At 34.9% G+C, this 24,640-nt stretch overlaps 4 protein-coding genes across 8 annotated transcripts; 3 read left to right on the top strand and 1 right to left on the bottom strand.

Moving 5' to 3' along the window:
- The first annotated feature begins 3,072 nt into the window (after positions 1-3,072).
- Positions 3,073-12,754, top strand: LOC141700158 (tyrosyl-DNA phosphodiesterase 1). Of its 3 annotated transcripts, none has more exons than XM_074503969.1 (16): positions 3,073-3,201; positions 3,295-3,474; positions 3,597-3,866; positions 4,016-4,180; positions 4,451-4,511; positions 4,792-4,868; positions 4,961-5,218; positions 6,835-6,924; positions 7,260-7,394; positions 8,172-8,321; positions 11,463-11,566; positions 11,690-11,743; positions 11,874-11,964; positions 12,054-12,122; positions 12,212-12,359; positions 12,436-12,754. In XM_074503969.1, exons 1-16 carry the CDS (start codon positions 3,181-3,183, stop codon positions 12,528-12,530), a joined length of 1,968 nt encoding a protein of 655 aa, XP_074360070.1. In that variant the 5' UTR covers positions 3,073-3,180; the 3' UTR covers positions 12,531-12,754. The 3 variants fall into 3 exon arrangements, with proteins under 3 accessions (XP_074360070.1, XP_074360068.1, XP_074360071.1); XM_074503967.1 differs by having other exon boundaries at positions 12,054-12,128; positions 12,436-12,752; XM_074503970.1 differs by lacking the exons at positions 12,054-12,122; positions 12,436-12,754 and having other exon boundaries at positions 12,176-12,297.
- Positions 12,755-14,132: 1,378 nt separating this feature from the next.
- On the top strand, positions 14,133-16,472 carry LOC141700153 (polyubiquitin). The gene is made up of 2 exons (XM_074503961.1): positions 14,133-14,290; positions 14,955-16,472. Exon 2 carries the CDS (start codon positions 14,955-14,957, stop codon positions 16,329-16,331), a length of 1,377 nt encoding a protein of 458 aa, XP_074360062.1. The 5' UTR covers positions 14,133-14,290; the 3' UTR covers positions 16,332-16,472.
- Positions 16,473-17,348: 876 nt separating this feature from the next.
- LOC141700155 (uncharacterized) lies at positions 17,349-21,150 on the bottom strand. Of its 2 annotated transcripts, none has more exons than XM_074503965.1 (4): positions 20,991-21,150; positions 20,769-20,886; positions 19,129-19,220; positions 17,349-18,374 (listed from the first exon to the last, which is right to left on the bottom strand). In XM_074503965.1, exons 1-4 carry the CDS (start codon positions 21,004-21,006, stop codon positions 18,367-18,369), a joined length of 234 nt encoding a protein of 77 aa, XP_074360066.1. In that variant the 5' UTR covers positions 21,007-21,150; the 3' UTR covers positions 17,349-18,366. The 2 variants fall into 2 exon arrangements, with proteins under 2 accessions (XP_074360066.1, XP_074360065.1); XM_074503964.1 differs by lacking the exon at positions 17,349-18,374 and adding an exon at positions 18,426-18,746.
- Positions 21,151-21,163: 13 nt separating this feature from the next.
- On the top strand, positions 21,164-22,615 carry LOC141700154 (vacuolar protein sorting-associated protein 28 homolog 1-like). Of its 2 annotated transcripts, none has more exons than XM_074503962.1 (2): positions 21,164-21,299; positions 21,640-22,615. In XM_074503962.1, exon 2 carries the CDS (start codon positions 21,742-21,744, stop codon positions 22,369-22,371), a length of 630 nt encoding a protein of 209 aa, XP_074360063.1. In that variant the 5' UTR covers positions 21,164-21,299; positions 21,640-21,741; the 3' UTR covers positions 22,372-22,615. The 2 variants fall into 2 exon arrangements, with proteins under 2 accessions (XP_074360063.1, XP_074360064.1); XM_074503963.1 differs by having other exon boundaries at positions 21,184-21,299; positions 21,736-22,615.
- Positions 22,616-24,640: the final 2,025 nt, after the last annotated feature.

The following is a 24,640-nucleotide window of genomic DNA, read 5'->3' on the forward strand; positions in this document are numbered from 1 at the left end:
GTATGTTGAGGGTGTTAATGGCCTCACAAGCTGAAAAATAAATATTGAAGTCCATTAGTGATTAAGACATAACAGGATATAAAAAAGGGAAAATGTAAGTAAAATTACCCTTATTAGAGGCCTAAGAAAGGCCAACTTTCTTGAGAGAAAACTCCTCTAGGAGAGTCCAGGTTTCTGTTTGGCCGTTATCCGCAATAAGTGCTTAATAAGCGGCCTCCTCCTCGACAGTTAGCCTAATGCTAGTCGGGCTACCATCAACTACCTTGAAAAAGGGCCTACGAAATAAGCTGGCCCAATCACCTCCGACCCAGGTTAGCCTAAGAAACTTATCTCTCCACTTTGGGTTTTTCTCAACTATAGAGTTGCTATCAAAAATATGGGGATACTTGGGCCTTTGACGGATGAAAACCCAACCCGGTTGAGTTAAAGGACTATTATAGAATTGAAATTTTTTCTTAAAAAGGGGAACTGAAAGGGGAAAATTATTCCTAAGGCACAAATACCATAAAACATATGATATTCCTCCATGCATTTGGAGTGAGTTGACAGGGGTTTATTAGAACATCTGCGAGGAGGCGAGGGATAAATTCATGAAAGGGGAACCTAATGCCGACAACTATGGCACCCTGGTAAATAAAAAGAGTATTCCCTTCCCAATTGCAAAATTTAGTAATCCTAAGATAAGGAAGAAGTTTATACAGGGAGTTATAACTCTCTATTCTACCATCTACTTCGTGGAACGTGTTACCATGATTATAAGCATCTAACTCAGCACGGGAAGGATATTCATCCTCCCTAGTGTTAATCATATCAATTAAGGATGTTTATGAAGAACGAATCTGAATGAGGGTACCTCGTTTGGAAGTGTTCATCTTTGCAAGTCTGGCAAGGTCACGATCCACCATAGAAATGCTTGGGAAGAAGGCTCGAAAATGCAGAAAAGGCTTGAAGACACCGATGAAGATAAGGAAGCTAGAAGGAGATTTACCGGAAATCGTCTTTCTAAAAGAGAGAAATGAGAGAGTGTTTTGAGTGATGAGTGAAGTGAGAAATTCAATTTCATTCTACTCTTATATAGCACGGAAAAGGGGGAGACGAATCGATGTAATCCCATAAATATAAGGCTCAACTAAGGGAAGGCCCAGGAAGAGGAAAAGTTTGGAACAATCTAAAAGGTTCGAGGGAAGCCGAAGAGAATAGTTCGATCAGAGTCTTGGTCGATTAAAGGAGAATCCTGGTCGAATTTTCATTCGACATGGATGGTAAAAAGTTCTATAGTTCGATCAGGAATCGTGGTCGATTATGGCAGAATCCTGGTCGAAATTCTCATCGACCAGGGGGGCAAAATTGGCCGAAAATCGACTAGAATCCTTGTCAAAATCGACTAAGAATCCTGGTCGATTAAGGCAAAATCCTAGTCAAAAATTTCATCGACCAGAGGGGCAAAATTGGCCGAAAATCGACTAGAATCCTGGTCAAAATCGACAGGAATCCTGGTCGATAAGGCAAAATCCTGGTCGAAATTTTCATCGATCAGAAGGGCAAAATTGGCCGAAAATTGACTAGAATCCTAGTCCAAATCGACCAGGAATCCTGGTCGATTAAGGTAGAATCATGGTCGAATTCATCGACCAGAATGGCAAAATTGGCCGAAAATCGACTAGAATCCTGGTCGAAATCGATCAGGATTCCTGGTCGAAATCGATCAGGATTCATGGTCGATTAGGGCAGAATTCTGGTCGAAAATTCCAGAAAATAGAAAAAATTATCAGAAATTGTAGAAAATTCCAGAAAATAAGGAAAAATTCTAGAAAAATAAGGAAAAAATTCCGGAAATTAAGGGGAAATTCCTGGAAAATGCCAGAAAATTCCTAAAAAATAGGAATAAAGTAAGGAAGATAATAGGGAAGTTCCCAAAAAATATCCTGAAGCCACGAACAAGGCAAATCGTTGTAAATGTGTAGATCGCTCCACACTTTACGCAAAAAACGATACCCAGTAAGGGATTAAGTGAACTTAACTTTCACGAAATCTTTTATGATTTCCTGAAAGTTGGGGGCAAATGATAGGGAGAAAAATAAACCCTGGATGGCAGTTAATGTTGCATTAATTATGCCCACGTTGGGTCAACAATAAAGCCCATTAACCCTGCATAATAATTATTTTCGTAATTAATAAAAATGGGGAAAATCAACTATTGATAAAAGTCCTAAAAAGGATATGAGTCCTTGTGGATCAGCCTCCAAGAGGCCTTATAAGATAATGAATCAATTTCCTACTTTTTAGGAATCCAAAGTCCACTCTAAATCTGAGACTTATCCAAAAAGTCTCCCAACCCTGACCTAATTCTATGGCATCATATGCCTATATAAGGGGTCTCACCCCACAAATCAGAACTACGTTTTTGACTGGATCCTTGGCATACAACAAGGTACGTAGGCATCTTATTAAGGCAGATTGAGTCACAAAACACAAGAACAGTCAAACCGAGTCTCGAATCTCACGAACCCTAGCAATAAATACGACCTAGTTTTCAATTCATAACAGGCCCGTCTGCCGCCTTCTCGGCCCCTTTTATGGAATTGCGATCCCGCGAGGGTGAGCTAACTCCAAAAACCCGTCCTCAGTTCGGATTGCAGGCGTCGGGCGGTGCTTGTGTTGGAGTGCACAACCAGAAATCGGGCTGTGAGGACCACGAGCCTTCTGTCCCACACATCTATCCCGAAGCAAGTGAAACGGTTGCGTATGTGGTTACATATTAGGTTGATTCGTATTTTTGCAAATATTTTCTGAAACTTGGATATTTACATAAAAATTCCTTTTTTTTACTAACCCAAATATTTTTTCTTTAAATTATAAATTTTCTGAATTTATTTTCATGTTTTCTGTTATCAATAATTTAATCTTAATAATAGGCTAATTACTCCTGAATACGTACTTATATGTAACTTAATTGAGTACAAAATTATTTTAAAAATTACAAATCCGTTAAGTACTCTCCTCTAAGTTATTAAATACTCGAAACATATGCGGTTCTGAAATTTCTATGATTAAATAATTTTTAGGTTTTAATTTAAAACAATTTTTTAATAATTTTTTAAGTACTACTTTTTTGTTTAACAAATCAGAAATAATATAGAAGTCTAGAACAAATTACCAAGCATACATACATGCTCGTCAATGGCCGCATTAGCTCCTCAGGTACCTTCTTCTTTTATACTTACAATTTGATACTGTATGTATATGCTCTGAATATTTTTTTCTCAACTCTCTCATTTGTAATTGTTGTTAAAGATTGGATTTTTGGTTCCTGTAAACGACAAGCTACAAGAAAACACTTCAATTCCTAAAATCCCGATTGTTCATGGGCCTAACATTGTGGGCCGTGATTCAATCCCGGTAGCTGATAAAAGACTCAGCCGGAAGCATCTTTGCATTACTGCCTCACTAAATGCCCCGGCCCATTTGATTGTAGTAAGTTTTAAGGCTAATGCATACAATGTGTTTGATATTTGTTCTGAATGAAGTTGAATGTGAAATGTGGTGATGGGTAAGTCTAAATTTTGTGGATTTTGGTTTGTGTGTGCGGTTTGTAGGAAGGGTCGAACCCGGTTGTTGTTCGATCGAATGATCAAAGGAAGAAGCTTTTGTCGAGGGAGAGTTGTGAGATTAGAGATGGTGATTTTGTTGAGTTGATACCTGGGTATCATTTCTTTAAGTTTGTGTGTGAGAGGAATAGTGTGGGATCAAGTAGTCAGAAGAGGGATTCTAGTGGAGGGAAGAGAGTATGTGAAGAAGATGAATTCGTTAGTCGGAAGAGGGCAAAGCAGGTTTCTCAAGATGAAGTTTTTGCGAGAAGTTTGCAGGTATGTTTATATTGGGTGCAGCTCAATAGTTACAGTATCATGAAATATTGAAGTAGATACTACAGGCTGAAAGATGAAAATGTTTGTGTTGTGCATGCGTAGTGATTTTACAATAATAAAGTTCTTACTGCATGTTTGTTTTTATTCAGGCTGAGCTTAACCATGGTAGCCCTGTGCATGGAAAATCTATTGAGACTATCCGTTACTTCAGCCCTACTAAGGATAAATTACCATCAACTTTTCGACTAATGAAAGTGAAAGACCTGCCACCATGGGCAAATACAAATGCTGTTTCTATTGGTGATGTGGTTCAGGTACTATCTTCATCCTGGTTTGCTGGTAGTCAAATAGTTTGTATTCGTTACTTATTCCATTTTCGGTGGTACTCAAATTAACAAAATTATTTAATCATATAATTTTTAACACTATATTGTAATCCTGACTTAGAATTGCTTGCCTATTTTTAAACTTCAACGCTGTTCAGTGTTCAGAATTCATTGTCTATCTGTTTTTCTGCCTGTACATTTTAATAAGATTAGATTAGATTCGCTGAATGGGTTGAAGATCTTTGAACTTCATTGTAGGGAAATATACAGGTTGCTCTCCTTTCAAATTACATGGTGGATATTGACTGGTTGACCTCCGGTGAGCTCCATGTTATAGTGAGGAATGAGGATGTTATCATTAAATTCCAAGGACCCATCTGCACTCTCATGATCATCTTATTATCAAAGTGTCCTATTTATATTTTCAATTTCTGTACTTATTGTATATTATTTTTTTAACTGTGTCCCTGTTACCCTGGAAAATTTGTGATTCTAATTGCTTTGCAACTTCAATAAAATAATGAAGTTGTGTATTTTTAAATATGTGGATCTGATCCATAAATTTCTAAAACAGTGATCCTTTTCCTGTCGTAATGTAGCTTGTACAACACTTACCAAAGTTCCTCATGTTCTGGTCATTCATGGAGAGGGTGATGGTACATTGGAGTACATGAAGGTTTGTAGCTGCCTTGGGTATTATTTATTTTGTGCTTCTGTGTATCATAGTTCGAACACAAGCTTTACTCAAGTTTGCTAATTTTTTTTTAGAGAAAGAAGTTCGCGAATTGGATACTACACAAACCCCCATTGCCAATTTCGTATGGGACACACCATTCAAAAGCAATGCTTCTTGTTTATCCTCAAGGAGTGAGGATTATTGTCCATACAGCAAACTTGATATATGTTGATTGGAATAACAAAAGCCAAGGGTTATGGATGCAAGATTTCCCGTGGAAGAATTCTAATGCTTCAAATAAAGGATCTGGGTTTGAAAATGACCTAGTTGATTATCTCACTGCACTGAAGGTAATAGTTGTACTAATCTGTTATGCAATGTGTTTTTGGCTCATATAGTTGTTTCTGAAGATAACAAAATAAGGAGCTATTTCCTAATTGCTTTCATTATAATTACTATATTTCTCATCTGCTATGACATGTACAATGTGCTCTTTTGGGGCTCTCTGAGATTAATAATATCACTAGGAAGAATATATGTTAAAAGCTTATTACCCAAAGAGAATCTGGTCCAAGGATGAGCTTATTTGTATATTCAGTGTAGATAGGGGGTGTAAATGAGTCGAGATGCTCACAAAAGGTTCAGTGTTTGGCTTGAAAAATATCGGTTTGAGTTTAGTTTTCACTTATAAACGAGCCGAACTTGCACACGATTTTAAGGTTCGTTTCATAAACTAGTGACGAGTTAAACTTGATCACATAAAAGTTGGGCTCAATAGTTTGAACTGGCTTGATAAGGAGGTTCATGTACAAGTTAATTTTTTAAGCTCTTGAACAGCTCACTCAATAGCTAAAAGTTATGATCATACACATGCTCTTAGGTTCGATTGCTAAATAATTGTGTGTGTAATCAATATATATTTAGTTATTTCTCAATTTGAAAATTCTATATATTCATAATGTCGTTAATATGAATTAAATTATGGAATATGTTACTCATTAAAACATAACTAGTATGATATTGGAATTACGAACTTATATTAGTAGTTTGAAACTTTTAATATATTTATTTTTTAAATATTTTTATGTATTCTTGAAAAAAATAATTAGCAAACTTGTGAGTAATACTGTATTTATGAGTTGTCTGTGAGCACAAGTTCACAAGTTCATGAGTAAGCTCATGAGACGTGTTTGCTACTTGTTCGCGAAATTATATTATTTCTTGATGAGCCGAATCGGAAGAAAATTTTTGGTCAGTTGAAACTTGAGTTCATATTCGAATTTGATAATTTTCTAATGAGCCGAACCCGAGCACTCAAGAGTTCGGCTCCGCTCGACTCATTTACAGCGATAAGTGTAGATATGTGGGTCTGTTTGTGATGTTAACACTTTGAAAGCAAAAGCAATAATTTCACGCTGGAGAAAATGTAACCAAGAGAGATTTAAATCCGATATAATTGGTTTCTAGACCGTTGAGGGACATGAATGTCACTAATATCTACTTTGCACTTCTGCCGAGTATAGAAGTCACAACTGTAAGTAAAATAATATGCCAGCATGTTACGCGTTTCGAGGTTTGCACTAGATTTTCCATAGCCTGAAATGAATTACTTCATATTTTTCTTTAAATGCTTTTGAAGCTGCTTTTACAAATTTTAACATTATATAGTCCTAATTCCTATGCGGGGTTCAGTAAAACTAAATTTTTTTATCTGCGAGGCTTCGCAGATACCCCTTTCCTCCTGGTAATAACTAATAAGAGGTCCAGGCTTTACTCCGTAACCCAAGAAGTAAACTAATCATCTCGCGTTATACTAATTTATTGTTTGTAATTGCTATCACAACCTGAGCCCTTGGAACATTTTAGATACAAGCATGATGCAGTTCTTGTATGGTCTCCAGGATTATTGACAATATTATGTTATAGCTACAATAAATTTTATCTCCTGATTTGTGACTATTTGCAGTTGCCAGAATTTTCCGTCAGCTTGCCGGGCCTTGGAAACTGCAGTATCAATGCATCGTTTTTCAGGAGATTTGATTACAGCAGTGCAACAGTAATTTTCTATTTTCTTTGGTTTTCTCAATTGAAACCCTCAAAATATTAATAGATTTTTTTTTTTTGGAAATTTGACAAATGATATGGATATTCAGCTAAAACCCTGTTTTTTATTTGACGCACACATCAAGCTAGTTTTTAAATTCCAAATTAAATTTCGCCTAAGGATTTTCCAACAAAATAAATTTGGTTGGGTATTTCCTGAACATATATAACTAAGGTTGTCTTGTCGCTACTCTATAGGTTTAATTATGCATCATTTTGACATAGATTATGATTCCATATTCGGAAAACTGTATTAAGCTTTTAAAAAAAATTAATATCCAATTCCAGGTCAGGTTGATTGCTTCTGTCCCTGGTTACCACTCAGGTTCCAGTTTAAAAAAATGGGGGCATATGAAACTACGGACTGTTCTGCAGGAAAGTACTTTTGATCAACAGTTTCGGAAGGCCCCTCTTGTTTATCAGGTGTATTTATTTACTCAAGTTATTAATATTGTTTATAGCATACATAGAAGCGAATTAATGGATTATTATACGCATAGCCAAAATATTAATTGGAAGCGAAGTCTATGGATATTGTTGCTTACTTTTGATCGGCCATGCAACCGTCATGTTACCAATGTATATGGATGGATAATTGACATGCGAAGTGATGGATGATAGGTAGTTTTAGAATGCATATTAAGGAATGTCAGTTGTCCACCCTAAAATTTACTTAATTTACTTCAGGTAGCCATTTACAAATGAGGGGGATTGTGAAACCAGTACACCAAAAACTTAATCAGAAAAAAGTTATTGTAAAAGGTGGGGGGTGGGTGGTTAAAGATCATGGTGCAATGCAATTTAAAATTGGACCAACAGACCTTGCACCTTTTGCTTGTCCTTTCTCTAGACCGCAAGATCTTACAGATAGGTTCTTATTTATAAAGTTATTTCATCATATCATTTATGCTTGTCACTTGTAAACATTATAGATATTGACACAATGTATAGTGGTTAGCCTTCTATAAACCCCCTTCCCCCCTCTATGTATTGCTTGGCCTCCTATAAACCATATATATATCCTTATCAGTTATCACAGTTATCATCTGCCAGTTTCGCTTAGATCAAAATTTTAGATACTGCATATTGCTGCAAAATGTTGAATCTAGCAAAGGAAGTTAATATTAAGGACCTGGCTGTATCTTGCACAATGATTTTAATTAATTTTTTTCAAGCCTATATAATCCAGATCTATTGCAGTTCTCATCACTAGGTTCATTGGATGAGAAGTGGATGACAGAACTAGCATCATCAATGTCATCAGGTGTGTCAGAAGATCAAAAGCCTCTAGGTGTTGGAGAGCCATTAATAATATGGCCTTCTGTAGAAGATGTCAGATGTTCACTAGAGGTAGAATTTTCCGGACCTTATCACTTACATTTTTGATTGTTTCTGGAACGAACAAATGTCCAATATTCCTCTCTTTGATAATGTATGTCCATGAACTTTTCATGATACATCTTCGTTGGATGTACAAATGGTCATGCTTAGTGAAAGGTGCATTGTAGATTCCATCTGTGCGGTGGTTGGAAATATGTTTAATATATTTGATTTATGATTATCCGTATATATTCCATACTTTATAGCTATACACTTTGCGGTACATTACATTTTATCATCTCCCATCTTTCTAATTTTACGATTTGTTCCTGGCTCCCCATGACCTTTGTATTCTCATTTGTTTATTGAAGTCCTTTTTTCATCACAATTTATATTTATTAGATATTATTCCATACTTACAGCTATACACTGTGCGGTATATTTCATTTTATCATCTCCCTTCTTTCTAATTTTACGATTTGCTCCTGGCTCCCCATGACCTTTGTATTCTCATTTGTTTATTGAAGTCCTTTTTTCATCACAATTTATATTTATTAGATATCAATCAAACTCCAATTGCTATAATGCCTTGATTAGGGCTGTAATTCGAGCCGAGCTTTTTTGAGCTCGACTCGAACTCGACTCGATTAACTCGGCTCGACTCGACTCGAACTCGTTATCGAGCTCGAGCTCGAACAAGATTTTAGGCTTGATTAAAAACTCGAGCCGAGCCGAGTTTTTTTGAACTCTACTCGAGCTCGACTCCATAAACTCGAACTCGACTCGAACTCGAACTCGGTTAATTTTTTATATTTAATTAATATTTTTATTTTTTATATATGTTATTACTTATGTTATTAATATTACTTATGTTTTTCTATATTTTTATTTTTTTCCATTAATATAACTTGATGCTATTTTTATTTGTTATTTACATGATTAATGATATTTTATTTTACTTATATTATTAATATGACTTGTGTCTTTCTATATTTGTTATTTACATGATTGATAATTTTTTCTGGATATGTATACATATTTTGATATTGGTAGTCCTTTGTCACTTTGTGTATATTTGAGGGGACCCCTTCCATACTTTTATTTGTTTGAAAATGTTTGCATTTGTTTTTTTTTCAATCGATTGCTTCAAAGTTCAGATGCCTTCCTAAATATTGTCCCTTTTTCTACCCAAGGGTGTTTTTTTGGTCAACCTTAATATACTAATCATGTCTTCCATAACCTCATTACGATTCTACCATATTTGATTAACAAACTTAACACTTAACATTGTACTAGTGATACATAAATCCTGAAATTTAGTGTAGTATTGTACTATGATTGTAAAAAGTAACAATGTCACTAAGCAAATTAGAATATTATATCATCCACCACATAATTAAATTCCACAAAACCAGAAGAGATAAAAACATAAACTCATAAAATAATAAGTCAAAACTAATTTTGTTTTGAACTGAATTAGATTTGTATTGCATCAATTATTAATACTTTATAGAAAAATACGAAGTTATTAATTTGAAAGAGTAAAACAAAAAAGAATCAAGTTGGAGTTGAAGCAAGTAAAATTGTTATCGAGTTTCGTTTGATTTTATTTTAAAATAAAAAGGACAGTTACGAATTTTACATCAAATAATCTATTCAATATAGGGTTTCTATTTTTTTGTTTAAATCATGAATCTATAGAATATTCCTTTATTTTAGATTTAAAAGTTATCATTTATTTCAAAATCTAACGGTCCTTTATAGTAATAATGTATTACTACTATATTGATATTTTATTATAAATTCGATTCATACTTTTTATAGTTGTCTAAATTCTAATTGAGATGTCAACTAATTAGATCTAAATTTACAATTTAGTGATAAGTTAATAGGTATATTATACAACTATGATATAAATTACACCAAAAAAAGTTTTATTATGATGTATTGCTATTAATTAAAATTATTATTTTATAATTGTTATTATTAATGATTTAATGTCTATTGCGTACTTTTGTTTTAAAAAAGATAAAAATTACTTTTCTCCCCCGAGTCCCGACAATAATAAAATTATCATTTTACTTTATTTATCATATATATAAGATATACAATATACAATATAGAAAAATAAGTACATTTTTAAGAAATATGAAGATAGAGTTAAACAAAATTAATAACATAGATGATTTGAAAAATTATACTAACAAAGGTGTTGTTATTTGTTTTCTAGTTTATACATGTATTTGAATATGTTGTTAGATTTACCTCAGAACACATGTATGTTATTTTGAACATTTATTTATTGTTATTAATAGTGAAACTAATGTTTTTAAATTATATGTCAAAATTTCAAAAAAAATAATATTTTTACGAAGGTAAAAATAAAACTCGAATAACTCGATAAGAACCCGATAACTCGAAAACATGTTAAAAACTCGATAAACTCGTAGGCTCGATAAACTCGATAAGGACTCGATAACTCGAAAATATGTGAAAAAACTCGATAAACTCGAAAACTCGTTAAAAACTCGTTAAACTCGAAAACTCGTTAAACTCGAAAACTCGTTGAAAAACTCGTTAAGTTCGAAAACTCGCGAACTGCTCGAACTCGGCTCGTGTATTACCTGAGCCGAGCTCGAACACACAATTCAGGCTCGATTATTTTCAGGCTCGACTCGACTCGATAAAAAAAAACTCGAACTCGATTGTAAAAAAATTGAACTCGGCTCGACTCGGCTCGAATTACAGCCCTAGCCTTGATTATTCATTTCTAATATGTAATGTGACCTAATGGTATCAATTATGTACTAGGCTCCTTTTTATTGTGGAGGTAGAGTTCAATTGTAATATGTCTTCCACCATCTTTTGGTTCTTTATGTATATCTAATTAATCATTAATCATCAAGGTTCATATGTCATTTAAATAGCGTAGCTTCTAATATTAATTACACTGATCATCAAATTTACTGGCGGAAAGAATTAATTACTATTGGCTTGTTATATAAGTATGATATAGGCGTGTAAGGAACTAATGATAGGAGAAATAAAAATACATGCATTGGAACTCTACCTCATCAAATAGGAAATCTTCCTCTTTGATACACGTGCTTCAACGTCTTTGTACTGGAAATTACTGCTTGGAGTAAAGATTAAAGGTTGCTTGTTGTTTAGGGCTATGCAGCTGGAAATGCCATCCCAAGTCCACAAAAGAACGTTGAGAAAGAGTTTTTGAAGAAATATTGGGCCAAATGGAAAGCTAGCCACTCAGGTCGCTGGTATGATTTCATACCTAAAGAATGTGATAAGATGATGTTATTGATGTAATCATTCATTTGCTGTGGTATAGCAACATTTAGTCGACTTCCAAATGAGACTGACAAATAAACTTTATGTTTCAGTCATGCAATGCCACATATAAAGACGTTTGCACGTTATAATGGCCAAAACCTTGCGTAAGATTCCTCAAAGGCGTGCTTGTTATTTTAATTCCAAATCTCGACTTTGGTCCTCTGACCCTTCCAAGCATATGCCAAATAACAATGGGCTTGGTATCCATGACTTTTACTATTTTTTGTCAAACAGGTGGTTCTTACTAACTTCATCAAACCTCAGCAAAGCTGCCTGGGGTGCACTCCAGAAAAATAATTCTCAGCTAATGATTCGTTCGTACGAGGTATCCAACTTCAAATTTTGTAGAATGCAGCCAAGTGTTTTTCAGATGTAGGGAATATTTAGCTATTTAGAATTTGTGAACAATCACAGCTCGGAGTACTGTTTTTACCTTCTAAATGGCAAGGGTGTAGCTTTTCGTGTACAGACAATGGAAATCAAGTAATGGTAACAGTTTTACCTTGTTTCTTGATTTAAATCATGATAATCCTCAGGAAGTCAACCAAAGTCTCATTTCTTATCATCGTTAGGGAAAATGCGAGTCAGCTAAAGCTTCTGAAGCGGAGAAAACAAAGCTGGTCACCTTGTCATGGGAAGGAAACAGGAATACAGAATCATCAGAAGTAATCACATTACCAGTGCCTTACGAACTCCCGCCACAACGATATTCTTCCGAAGGTTATACTGCCCCCTTTCTCTTATGAAGGCTTGTACCATATTCTTAACCCTAACATGAATTTTGTTGTCTAAACAGACATCCCTTGGTCTTGGGACAGGCGATATAGCAAGAGAGATGTTCATGGCCAAGTTTGGCCAAGACAAGTTCAACTATACACCACTAAAGACTAATAACATGTTTGACTTCTTGCGTCTGAAGATCATAGTTAATTTAAATTCCTTGGTAATTTCCTCGACATGATAGTATAAATTATTTCTTGTACATACGTAAGATTATTTAGTCCTTGTTTATCAAAGGAACATTGCAAGAAAATTACATGTTTTTTCATGGTCCACACAACAACCCAAGGTTTTTTATTATACCAAATGTAGTTAATATTATTCGCAAGCTTACTATACAATCAGTTGGGTGTTGGTCCAAAATATGGGAAAAAATGTGGTCTAGACGATTTGCAATTCAACTAAAATACTGTTAAAATTGTTTACTGTGGGAATAGATATAGGTATTTGCGAGATTTGGTGGTTAATTTTGTGATCGATTTCTGCAAAGATATAAAAACATTTTCTTTTCTGAGTATGAGTATCCATTATGTCTGAAACAATTTTTCGACCGATAATTTTATTAAAAAAATTGCAGATCTTTAGCTTTGGCTAAGAGATAATCACCTAATTTTCAGCAAGAAAATTGTTATTATTATCTGTTATAACTTATAAGGACAAAACAAGGTTTTATAAATTATAAAATTATTATTCCCACTATCACTAGATAATACAGAACAATGGTGCGAGGAAGCTGCGCAGAGAATATCTACCAGCAAACAAATAAAAATAACGAGTAAATTATATAGTGTTGGCACTATTTAAAATAGTGGCCAAATTTTCAAATTTTGAAAACAGTAGCCAACTTTTGTTTTCATCTTTAAAAAAATGGTTATAGTCAACTCTTGTTAGTCTTCTCCATTAACTAATATATTTAAGGTGTAAAATTATATACTGTTGATCATAATTCACACTTATTTTTAAAATAGTGGCTACATTTTTAAATTTTTTAAATAATGATATTTTTAAATTTTAATTGTAGTAAGAGTTTTAAAGAGTTTTCCTAAATTGATTCTAATACTATATGTCGATTAACAAATCATTATTACTTTGGTTATAAGTTTTTTTAATGGTGGATACTCTTTTCTATATTTTTGCTAAATTTTTTATTTATATTTTTATGTGAGGAGGTTGATTAAATGTAGAAGTCGAGCATTTGATTAAATTAGAAGAAGTGAAAAAACTGATAATTATTTAAGTTGTGTTTGTACCTATTTATTTAGTGATATCATATATTTTTTGTGACGATAAAAATGTGAGTCCGGGTAGCAATTTGAATGTAAAAAGTTAAAAAAGATTTCAAAAATTTATAAAAGATTAACCACTATTTTGAAAATAAGTACGAAGAACAGCCACATTTCTGTAATTTATGCTTTAAGTATATAATTTAATGATAAAGACTTAATGGGAGTTGACGAGAGTCATTTTTTTGAAATGCGGAGAAAAATATTGGCCATTATTTTAAAAATTTAAAAATTTAGCAACTATTTTAAATATCGATGTAAAATGCCAACAAAACAAACACTAACAATAATACAAGTGCTTCTTAGAAAAAGAAGAAAAAACAAAAAAGGAATCTCTCAAACGGCCCCGTTACGGGAGCCAAACGTAGAGTCAAAGTAACGGCGTGAAGTGGTTGAAAGTCTCCAAATCGAAATACGTAACCGCAAACGTGTCATAGTCATAACCTCTCTTCCCTTCACCGCCTCTAATACGCTCCTCCTCTATATATACAACCCCCTCCCGTTCTCTTCTCCTCACAATTCATATCATATCCCTCATTCTCTTAATCAATCTTCAGATACCTCTCTATTTTCCTATTCCCTCTCAAGGTAAATCTCTCTCCCTCTCCCCTTTCTCTCTCTCAATTACTCCTTTTTATTAATTATTGCTAGTTTATTCATATGCGTTTTTGTTATATGCTCTGTATGTGATTTTTTTGATCGTGTTCATCTGATCCTGTTTAGAATCTTTATATATATAGATTTGATTGTGCATCGACATGTAATTAGGCGTATTTATGATTATATCTGAATTTTTTCTTATAGTTGTGTATTGTATATGTATAGATCTGTAGTCGTTGATCTGTTCACTTGATTGTTGTATCTATCTGTACGTATACAAACGGATCTGGATCTATCAATTGATTATTTAATTGTTGTATCTCTTTGTTCGTTTATACACAGATCTGAATTCATTATTTGATTGTATGTATAGCTTTGAATCTATGATTTTTCTGTGCATATAAATGTTTATAGATCTATAAATAGATCGGATCTATTTATAGATCTGGATTCGACGATTTCGTTATTTACGACGATTAACATGTATATGTGTAGATCTGGATTCGATTATTTTGGTTATTTACGGCGATTAACATGTTTAAGTGTAGATCTGGATTTTTTGTTTTGTTGACTTGATTCTATGTGTGTGTATATGTTTGTATTCTGATTGATCTTGATCTGTTGATTTAATTGTTTATATATGGATGTGCAGATGCAGATCTTTGTAAAAACACTCACTGGAAAGACAATCACCCTAGAGGTGGAAAGCTCAGATACAATTGACAACGTCAAAGCCAAGATCCAGGACAAGGAGGGCATTCCTCCTGATCAGCAACGTCTTATCTTTGCCGGTAAACAGCTAGAAGACGGCAGAACCCTAGCTGACTACAACATCCAGAAGGAGTCCACTCTCCATCTGGTCCTCCGTCTTCGTGGAGGTATGCAGATCTTCGTCAAGACTCTCACTGGAAAGACTATTACTCTTGAAGTTGAGAGCTCTGATACGATCGATAATGTCAAGGCAAAGATTCAGGATAAGGAGGGGATTCCTCCAGACCAGCAGAGGTTGATCTTTGCTGGTAAGCAGCTTGAGGACGGAAGGACTCTGGCTGATTATAATATCCAGAAGGAATCGACTCTCCACCTTGTGCTCCGACTTCGCGGTGGTATGCAGATCTTTGTTAAGACCTTGACAGGAAAGACTATCACTCTTGAAGTTGAGAGCTCTGACACCATTGATAATGTGAAAGCTAAGATTCAGGACAAAGAAGGTATTCCTCCAGACCAGCAGCGATTGATCTTCGCTGGAAAGCAGTTGGAAGATGGCAGGACCCTAGCTGATTACAATATCCAGAAGGAGTCTACACTCCACCTTGTCCTCCGTCTGCGTGGAGGTATGCAGATCTTTGTCAAGACCTTGACAGGGAAGACTATTACTCTTGAAGTTGAGAGCTCAGATACCATTGACAACGTGAAGGCGAAGATTCAGGACAAGGAAGGTATTCCACCAGACCAGCAGCGTTTGATCTTTGCTGGAAAGCAATTGGAGGACGGCAGGACTCTTGCGGACTATAACATTCAAAAGGAGTCTACACTCCATCTTGTGCTGCGTCTCCGTGGTGGTATGCAGATCTTTGTGAAGACCCTGACTGGGAAGACGATCACTCTTGAAGTGGAGAGCTCTGACACCATTGACAATGTGAAGGCAAAGATACAGGATAAGGAAGGGATCCCACCAGACCAACAGCGTTTGATCTTTGCTGGAAAGCAGTTGGAGGATGGCAGGACACTTGCGGATTATAATATCCAGAAAGAATCCACCCTGCACCTTGTGTTGCGTCTTCGTGGTGGTATGCAGATTTTTGTGAAGACCCTGACTGGAAAGACTATCACTCTGGAGGTGGAGAGTTCAGATACCATTGACAATGTCAAAGCCAAGATCCAGGATAAGGAAGGCATTCCTCCAGATCAGCAGAGGTTGATCTTTGCTGGGAAGCAGCTTGAAGATGGGAGGACTTTGGCAGATTACAATATCCAGAAGGAGTCCACTCTTCACTTGGTGTTGCGTCTCCGTGGTGGTGATTTCTGAGCTTGTGTTTTAAGATGGTTTGTGATTTGTGATGGAGTTGGTTTCTTGTTTTTATGAACTTGTTTAAGCTTGTTATGTGGAAAGAACAATGTGGCTGTAGTTTTTAAGTGTTGGTGATTAAGGATGTTTTCTTGGATTTTATTTTCTGGTTTTAACATGACATTTTAAATATGCTGTGTTCTTGATGACGGGTGATATATGTGTTGTGAATTTGGGATGTTTTCTGTTCAACTAGACACTCGTATAACATGTCATGTCTGATATGCTAATGGAGAAAATGGTTTTTAAGTTTAGTTAAATTATCCATTCTGTTTGGTTTATGATTTGCAGTATTATATGCAACGTACTTGTATTTGCTCTGGTGTTTATGTGGTATTTTTTTACCTTTGTCTGAGTTCATTGGTTGAACAAAGGCACGGTTGTCCAAGAAAAGATGGGATCAAGATAGTGTAGAAAAATTGTGAATATTCAAAGCCTTGGTCCATTTTTGGTGCAACAAGGTGACTGCGGGTATAAATTCGGGTCGAATGATCAAATTTTGTTGTAAGCAATTTAATTGTAGCCAAGTACTAGTAGATGTTATATTATCAATTAATATTAGTTAATGTCAGTTGCTAAACTTTTTTTACATTAGATTCTTCACGATGTTCGTCGTAGAAGTTGACCTTTTCCGATTGTTAAAAATTTTATGGACTTGCGAAAAAAAAAGAAGTTTAAAATTGATTTGAGAGAAATAGGAGTCGGTTCATCTACTCGATTATTGTCTGAACAAACCTTTCGGCAAGTTGGTTCACTCCACTTCCGTGGTAAGATGACAGTCATATTTTGTGCAAATCAACCTTCTATGATTGGTCGGGTTTATGAGAAGGCCTTTGTTCTGATTTGGTACTCCTTTGTTTCTAACTTAAACAAGACTCCTTTTTTCGACAAGGAATTCACAATTTAATTCTTAAATTAAAAAAAAAATTGGGATTCTAAAATAAAATAAATTACTGAAAAATCTTGTAAACAAGAAACATACTTTAACCATGTAATCAATTTTTTTTTGTTAAATTTCAATTTGTATACATAGGAAGCTAAAAATTTTGGGGCCTTTGTAATCGCCCGTCCTGCTCCCCCAACGCCGTTCCTCATTTTGATGCGCCTTGGAAGTTGGAGCTGACATTTTTGTTGAGAATTAATGAACAAAAATGGTAATATCTATGTTGGTAGAAGTAATTTTGGTCAGGATCTTTTCTGGGCGATTAGAGGAGGAACAGCTGCTGGCTACGGAGTTGTTCTATCTGGGAAAATCATTGTCACTATTTTTGAGGCGAGTAGGACTATTTAATGTCAAGGATCCTGTCTCTCGGAATGGCCTTGAAAGGACGTGGAAGAGGCTGATGCAGCGCGAGGAAGGAGCTGCAGAGTTGCTGATGACGCTGTATGGTGGAAAGATGGACAAGTTTACAAAATCAGCCACTCCATTCCCATGTAAAGCTGGAAACTTTTACATGTTATATTGGAATGAAAATACAACAGTGGCAACCCAAATGAAGAGTTTAACTTTAAATGGCTCAGAAGCCTGTCTAAATACTTGACTCCTCTTATATATAAAAATCCTAGAGGTTCTTATGTGAACTTTGATAATTTTGATCTAGGAGCAAGAAAAGTTATGGAGTTGAAGAATAATTTCAAGAGGCTGATTCAATAGAAGAGTGCATTGATCGTCAAGATATGTTTCACCACGAGCAAAGCATTCCTCTTTTCCATCAATATCCTAGAAGGCTAGAACTGAGTAATAACATATGCTGATGTTGCTTTGCTTTTATGTTTGTCATGCCTAGGATGTCTCATTTCTATATTACTTGATTCCTTGCTCATCCAAATTGTGTTTGGAAATTTCAGAGCTGATCCTTTTCTTCGAAGGGGTTGGGTTGGGTGTTTGACAGCCTTGACCATTTACAAAGCCGCATTTTTTTATACCTTTGAAAGTAAGAATGCCAACCAAAATGGAATAGATGGGATTGCTGACACATATTCCACATTCACATAACTAATATCCTGCAATATTCAGTAATCACATAATTAAGATCTCAAACAAGATATTCCACGTCCATGCAAAGTTATAGAAAATACCATTAGTTACTTCAAATATCATAAACATCATTGTAGATTTGTTGTACACGCAGGATATTCGCGTTAACATTGAAATGATAATTGCACTTACTGTATATCCCCATCTCACAATGAAAATTAGAGTTTACAATCAAGGTTTACACCAATTAAAAACTAAGGTTTGGAACAGTCATCTCTTTACAGAATAACTAGCATAAAACAACGATGTATAAAGCTAACATCGTTGAACCACCTATACATTGCTTTGTTTGTATAATTGGGTGTCAAGGACTTGCTTGCCACACATGGCACAGAGTCCTGCAAAACAAACCCACTTCAGAAGAAATTCTGAATTAAGAATTTATAAACTTTTAAAGCAGAAAAAAACTGGTGCAAGACGAGCCTAACAAACAAGCTCGACTTGGTTGTTCAAAGTAGAACAGTCCGAGCAAATAGATTGTACTGAATGTAATAGTTATTTGATTTCTTTTAGTTTTCTTCTAGCAATAATAGAGTTAAATTACATTTAGGCAATATAATCACAGCAAACTAAGCAAATTGTGCCAAAATGCAAAGCCTTTGTGTATCCTTTATCAAACGATAAATTTTTATTAATAGATGATAATATAATTTTCAAACTTTTGCTTAGTTAAGACCCCCAATCTACCTATTAATTATTCTTAAATTAGCACATAACTACCTTTGGTGTAAGCACAAGTATGGCAGTATTTTCCATCTTGGTGCACCTGCTGCTTGCAGATAATGCACTTTGTCTTTCCATATGGGGTCCATCTGCAAAATTGAAACCATATAAAGTTAATTCGAGAAATTAAATCATCCAAATAGTTTAGTAACCAAATTACGTGAATAAAAGATATATCAAACAGGACAAACACATTTGAGCATACAAAATGAAAGTATATATTATCAACTACAAGCTATGTTACTCGGACTCGGCTAGAAGTCTCCGACATGGACACGTGTCCAAGTATCGGACTCGGCAACTTTTTGAAAAATATACATGTTTTTGGCTTAAAATAAGTGCCCAAATCCGAGTGTTCATGTCCGAGTGTCGAGTGTCCGACACGGGTACTCGAAGGTAAATTGAAGAGTCCGAGTAATATAGACTACAAGTAACCACATTGCTTAAAAAGTTCTATTCATGTTAGATCCATAGTCGATAAATATATCTCAGCATGCAGCCATATCAATTTTTAGAAACAGAATGATAAGAAATGAAGAACACAGGCACCGTTGATATTTATGTGAATCAAGATACACTTCCACTACAGTCTTACTCTGGAAATTGGAATTTTTAATTTTCATAGAAGTATACTAAAACTGGTATGACCTTCAACAACAGGAAAAGAAGAATACATGACAAACTTAAAAAAGAACATAATATGTTAGTCAACAAGACATCAGTTCCAAGAATGCAAAAAATGAAACCTATGCAGAACATATGGATATCGAACACCCTAAACAGGATAGAGTTCTAGAGATAATATAGTTAAGCAGTTAGTACATAGTGCATGATACTGAATATACTTGTGCAAGTATGTGAAATCGCGGGTTTTAGATGGGAACACATGTACATCAATATATGCAACTAATATGATTCTATGATTTGAATAGTATTGGCAAGTACTATGTTCAACAAGTGTGCAGCATGAACACATCTAGGATGAACAAGAATTACAACTTCACATTCCGGGTTCTAATTAAAATTAATAAACAGTGCAACTCTGTTTCCTACATTATCTCATATACACAGCATTTAGTAATTAATTATTCACAGACTCACAGTTAATTAGTTAACTTCGCGTCACAGTTGTCCAGTAAGGTTATTCATTCTCCACAATACCTCTTCTCCAGTAAAATTACAGCACAAAATCATTATAAACTGCAAGACTCCGGAGTCCTGAAGTTTTATGTTGGTAAAATATTTATTTCTAACACTCTAAAGCAAAGATCAAACATGTCAGAGAGAAGAGAATAAATCTATATTCATAACTCTGAAGATTGAAGAGCCAATTTATGAAATCGGCATAGTTGAAGAATTTAAGTTCATAATCATAATTTTTTGGTCCCTACTTTTTATCGTTGACATCAAGTTCAAACAGTGTACACTTGGTTTGCTATAGCCTATAACTAGTTCATCTAGAAGTGTTCCGGCTTAAATTTGCAAGCAGCATGAAACATGTTCTGGAGAACAAAGACAAACATAAAGATTAAAATTATAGAGGATTTAAACAATTGAGAATTACACACTATATATAAACAAACTACAATAAGACGATAAAGAACAAACAATTTTATAAATCGAAAAGGAGAGTAGACCTATTTTTCTTGGAGAGCAGTTTGTTTTCATTAATCTTTCGACCGCCTCCTTCGGGAGTATTGGTGGCACCGTCTTTCCACTTGTCAGGTACTATCACCTTCCCCAGTTTCTTCTCACCTGTCAATTTAAATTCACAAACCCTAATTAACAAAATCCAACTTAAATAACATACACAACAACAGATGACATACAAAAACATAAACACAATTTAAGGCACTTACACTTGTCGCACACCATTGTAATTCCTGGCTTGATAAGCTTAAAACTCAAAGAGATACAATATTAATATTTTACAATTTACAACAAACAATTGTTTGTTAATATATCTGTTCTAGAGCTGATTCAAATAATTCCTCTTTTAAATCCCTAATTAAACATGGAAGGCACGTGGAAACCACGTGCGAAGACTTTTTCAATTCTGATAAAATTAATTGGGGGAAATTCAATTAAAACCCACACGCAACCTCACTGTCTCTGCAAGCGTACAACAAACAACTAACCTGCTCCTCTCTCTCTCACTCTCTCTCTCTGTAAGTATTTATCCACCTCTCTCTCTCTCTCTCTCTCTCTGTATATAAGCACACTACTGCCTTTACCAATTGCTTTTGTGTAGATAAAGATGCACACGGTTTCTATAGATAGAATACACATATGCTATTGATCTCAAAAGTCATGTGTACTTTCTTTAATATTCCTTTTTATTTCTATATCTGCTTCATACTGTTAATTGTTTGATTTCTGCTTATGGAACCAAATAGATTAAAATTTTGTGTTTAGGTTTTAGATTTTTTTTTTAAATTTTGTGTGTACATATGTATATATAGCGGTATGATGTTGTTTTGAATCTGATGATTTTGTATTTTTGTTCAGTCAATTAGGCTTTGATCTTTCTATCTGCGCGTGTCCCGTTCTCTTCTCCAATATTATAAACCCTAGAATTTATGTGTTAATTGTATACACACGCAGTCGAAAATGGATGTGAAGTTATGGAATGATAAGCAAGAAAGAGAGATGTATGAAAACTTTGCGGAGTTGTTTGCGATTATTAAAGCAACTGAAAAGCTCGAAAAATTGTATGTTAGGGACATAATTTCGTCCTCGGATTATGAAGTTGAGTGCCAGAAATTGATTGCACATTTTAAGACGTTATCGTCTACGCTTAAGTATACGATTCCGAGTGTTGAGAAGTTTCACGAGACTTATAAAATTGACTGTCCTGCTGCGATAAACCGTCTTGTGGTTTCTGGTGTGCCTGCCACGGTGGAGCACAGAGCGGCTGCAGCGATTACGTCCAGTGCTTCGGCGTCTGTTGTTGCGGAATGTGTGCAGAATTTTATTACGGCCATGGATTCGCTGAAGCTGAATATGGTGGCTGTTGATCAAGTTCATCCGTTGTTGTCTGATTTGTCGGCTTCTCTTAACAAGCTGACTTTGTTGGGGCCTGATTTTGAGGGGAAAGTGAAGATGAAGGAGTGGATTGTGAGGTTGGCGAAGATGGGGGCAGCGGATGAGTTGACAGAGCAGCAGGCACGGCAGCTTCACTTTGATCTCGAGTCGTCTTACAACTCTTTCATGGCGGCATTGCCTTCTGCTGGGACTTAGTATGTTTCTGGTATGGTGTAAATAAATGTTACATTCTAATGCTTAAATGCTTTGTACTGTTTTGTGTTCGCACCTCGGTGTTTAGCGTGGGGATTCACTACTGATTTTGTAACTTAGGTATGTTTGAGTGGCTGAATTACTGGTTTTCTACTGACAGATCTCTCCAGTATGAACAATATATTCGTATAATATCGTGAAACGGTTTATGTTTTTATTTCACTTGATTAATTTCTAAGTTCTTCTATGATTTTTGCTTGGTGTGTATATTTTCTTTATTTTAATTTCCTACATGTATGATATGAAATTTAGGGCATGTCTCCGAACTTCCAACATCATTGTGCATTCTCATTCTGTACACCTCTTCAATTGTAGAATATCTTGTTCAATGAATTAGCTTTACAACAAGGTTAATTGCAGTGGGATATTGCTAATGTGTACTGTCACCTGTTTTCTTTTCTGATTTTCACTCTACAATGTAGATGAGATGGATGCTGAGAATAGGTAAAATAGTTTCTTTTTTCAGTTTGCTCTTTTATATGATAGGATGGATTGATAGGGGCAGGCTTATAGATAAAGGAAGGATAATTGGATCTTCAGTGTTGATGATAATTTGATATATAATATCTGACATGTATTTAATGAATTAGAATAATCTAGACATGTAAATCTTCGTCATAATTGGATAAAATGCTCATGTGTTTGAGACATTTATGGTCATATATAAATCACAAGGACTGGTTAACATCCTCTCCAGCTGGTCTTGCATAGTGGGATTTATGTGTAACAATTTCACAGTTCAATGATCATCTTCTATCTTACCATGAACTCGATTAAGCTACTAGCTTATTAGCGATGATTTTAGTCTAGTCAATATTAAATGTTTGGGTCACAAAGACTTGTGTAGTTAGGAAGTTGAACTGCCAAAAGGCAATCTTCATAAGCCCCTTCCCACATGGATTTAACACTTTTATCCAGGGTAGGTGTCACTTTCTGGTATGTGTTCTTTGTTATATACATTTTTTTTAGGCCAGTCACATTTGGACAACAGCATACCAGGTTCTTGTAGAGGCCTATGGAAATTCTTAGATCTGATAAGCAGCTGAGTTGAAGTTTTGTTGTTTTGCTTAGATGTAAGAAAAGACAGACAGCTGTACATATAGTTTCTCAGCTGGCTTTGCTATATCTAAATTACTTGACTAGTCAAGTATACGAATATGAGGAAATATAATCACATAGAAGTATAATGGCCTTCATATTAGCTTTTAGTTTGGTGCCCTCTAGAAATGTCTTGTAGCTGGCATACAGTTCTTTCTGTTTTTTTCTCTAAATACACAGTTCTTTCTGTTGAGAACTTGGCCTTGTGCAATGCAGTTGATTCTCCAGGCTAATCTGTGTATGAAGTATCTTTCTGTAACTTGAGAACTTGGTTTTCTAAAAAAGCTTTTCTGGTATAGTATTATTCGTTAATAGAGTATGAGGAGGTTGAATTTTGTATACGCATTTTCATTTTTTGGCTCTATTCTCTTTAATCTTTGACATATACTGATGTCTGCTAAGCTCTCTATACATTAGTTCTTAAGTTTGTGTTGGTTGGGTTTTCCTTTTCCTGTTTTGATTTCAAAACCGGCTGTCACTTGTTATAAAATATCAATGATAAAGGGATTGTATATCGGAATTGTAACAGGGAGCATCGAACAAACGAGTTCACACCAGTCCAAGTGCATCATATATTAGTTCACAACCGTTCAAGTGCATCATATCTTGAGATGTTGTATATGCTATGGGATTATTTCGAAATTCTGATCAGGTAACCGAGTGTAATCGGTTGAAACATGGTGTGGTAGAATCACAAGTAGTGTGCTTAATAAGCTCTAGAACACATTGTATTGAAGAACTCAGATAACATATATTGATATCGGAAGTTTACATAACAAGATAATGAAATGAATACATAGAGAATGTTTTTATACTAAGAGCATCTGCAGTGCAGCGGACCAATTTTTTATTTTTTTATTTTCTGGGACCTTTCTTACGTGACATGTACAATAAATGATAAATAGTCAATATCATGCAATGCAAATTTGCAAGTCAACTGACCACTTCGATTTAAATATTAATGAAACTGACCTTGCAACACAAAAGCATTTCACATACAAACAGTAAAAGACAGTGTAGTAGGTGTTGTAGTCAATAAATTAATATAGATAATACATTTCTGATCAAACTGCTGGGCAGGGACACCCAAGAGGGCTTGGACCAAGTCTCTTAT

The sequence above is a fragment of the Apium graveolens genome, unplaced genomic scaffold, assembly GCF_009905375.1.
Source record: "Apium graveolens cultivar Ventura unplaced genomic scaffold, ASM990537v1 ctg1818, whole genome shotgun sequence".
In the NCBI taxonomy this organism is placed as follows: Eukaryota; Viridiplantae; Streptophyta; class Magnoliopsida; order Apiales; family Apiaceae; genus Apium; species Apium graveolens.

Bases quoted from the DNA above. Each gene is read 5' to 3' on its own strand.
- LOC141700158 (XM_074503967.1), top strand. From the start codon at position 3,181: ATGGCCGCATTAGCTCCTCAG. The intron at 4,181-4,450 runs GTACTATCTTCA...ACTTCATTGTAG, and splicing joins CTATTGGTGATGTGGTTCAG to GGAAATATACAGGTTGCTCT. The intron at 8,322-11,462 runs GTAGAATTTTCC...CTTGTTGTTTAG, and splicing joins ATGTCAGATGTTCACTAGAG to GGCTATGCAGCTGGAAATGC.
- LOC141700153 (XM_074503961.1), top strand. From the start codon at position 14,955: ATGCAGATCTTTGTAAAAACACTCACTGGAAAGACAATCACCCTAGAG.
- LOC141700155 (XM_074503964.1), bottom strand. The intron at 19,221-20,768 runs GTCTACTCTCCT...TCAATTTTGCAG, and splicing joins CTGCTCTCCAAGAAAAATAG to ATGGACCCCATATGGAAAGA. The intron at 18,747-19,128 runs GTAGTTATGTGC...TTTGTTTTGCAG, and splicing joins TACTTGTGCTTACACCAAAG to GACTCTGTGCCATGTGTGGC.
- LOC141700154 (XM_074503962.1), top strand. From the start codon at position 21,742: ATGGATGTGAAGTTATGGAATGATAAGCAAGAAAGAGAGATGTATGAA.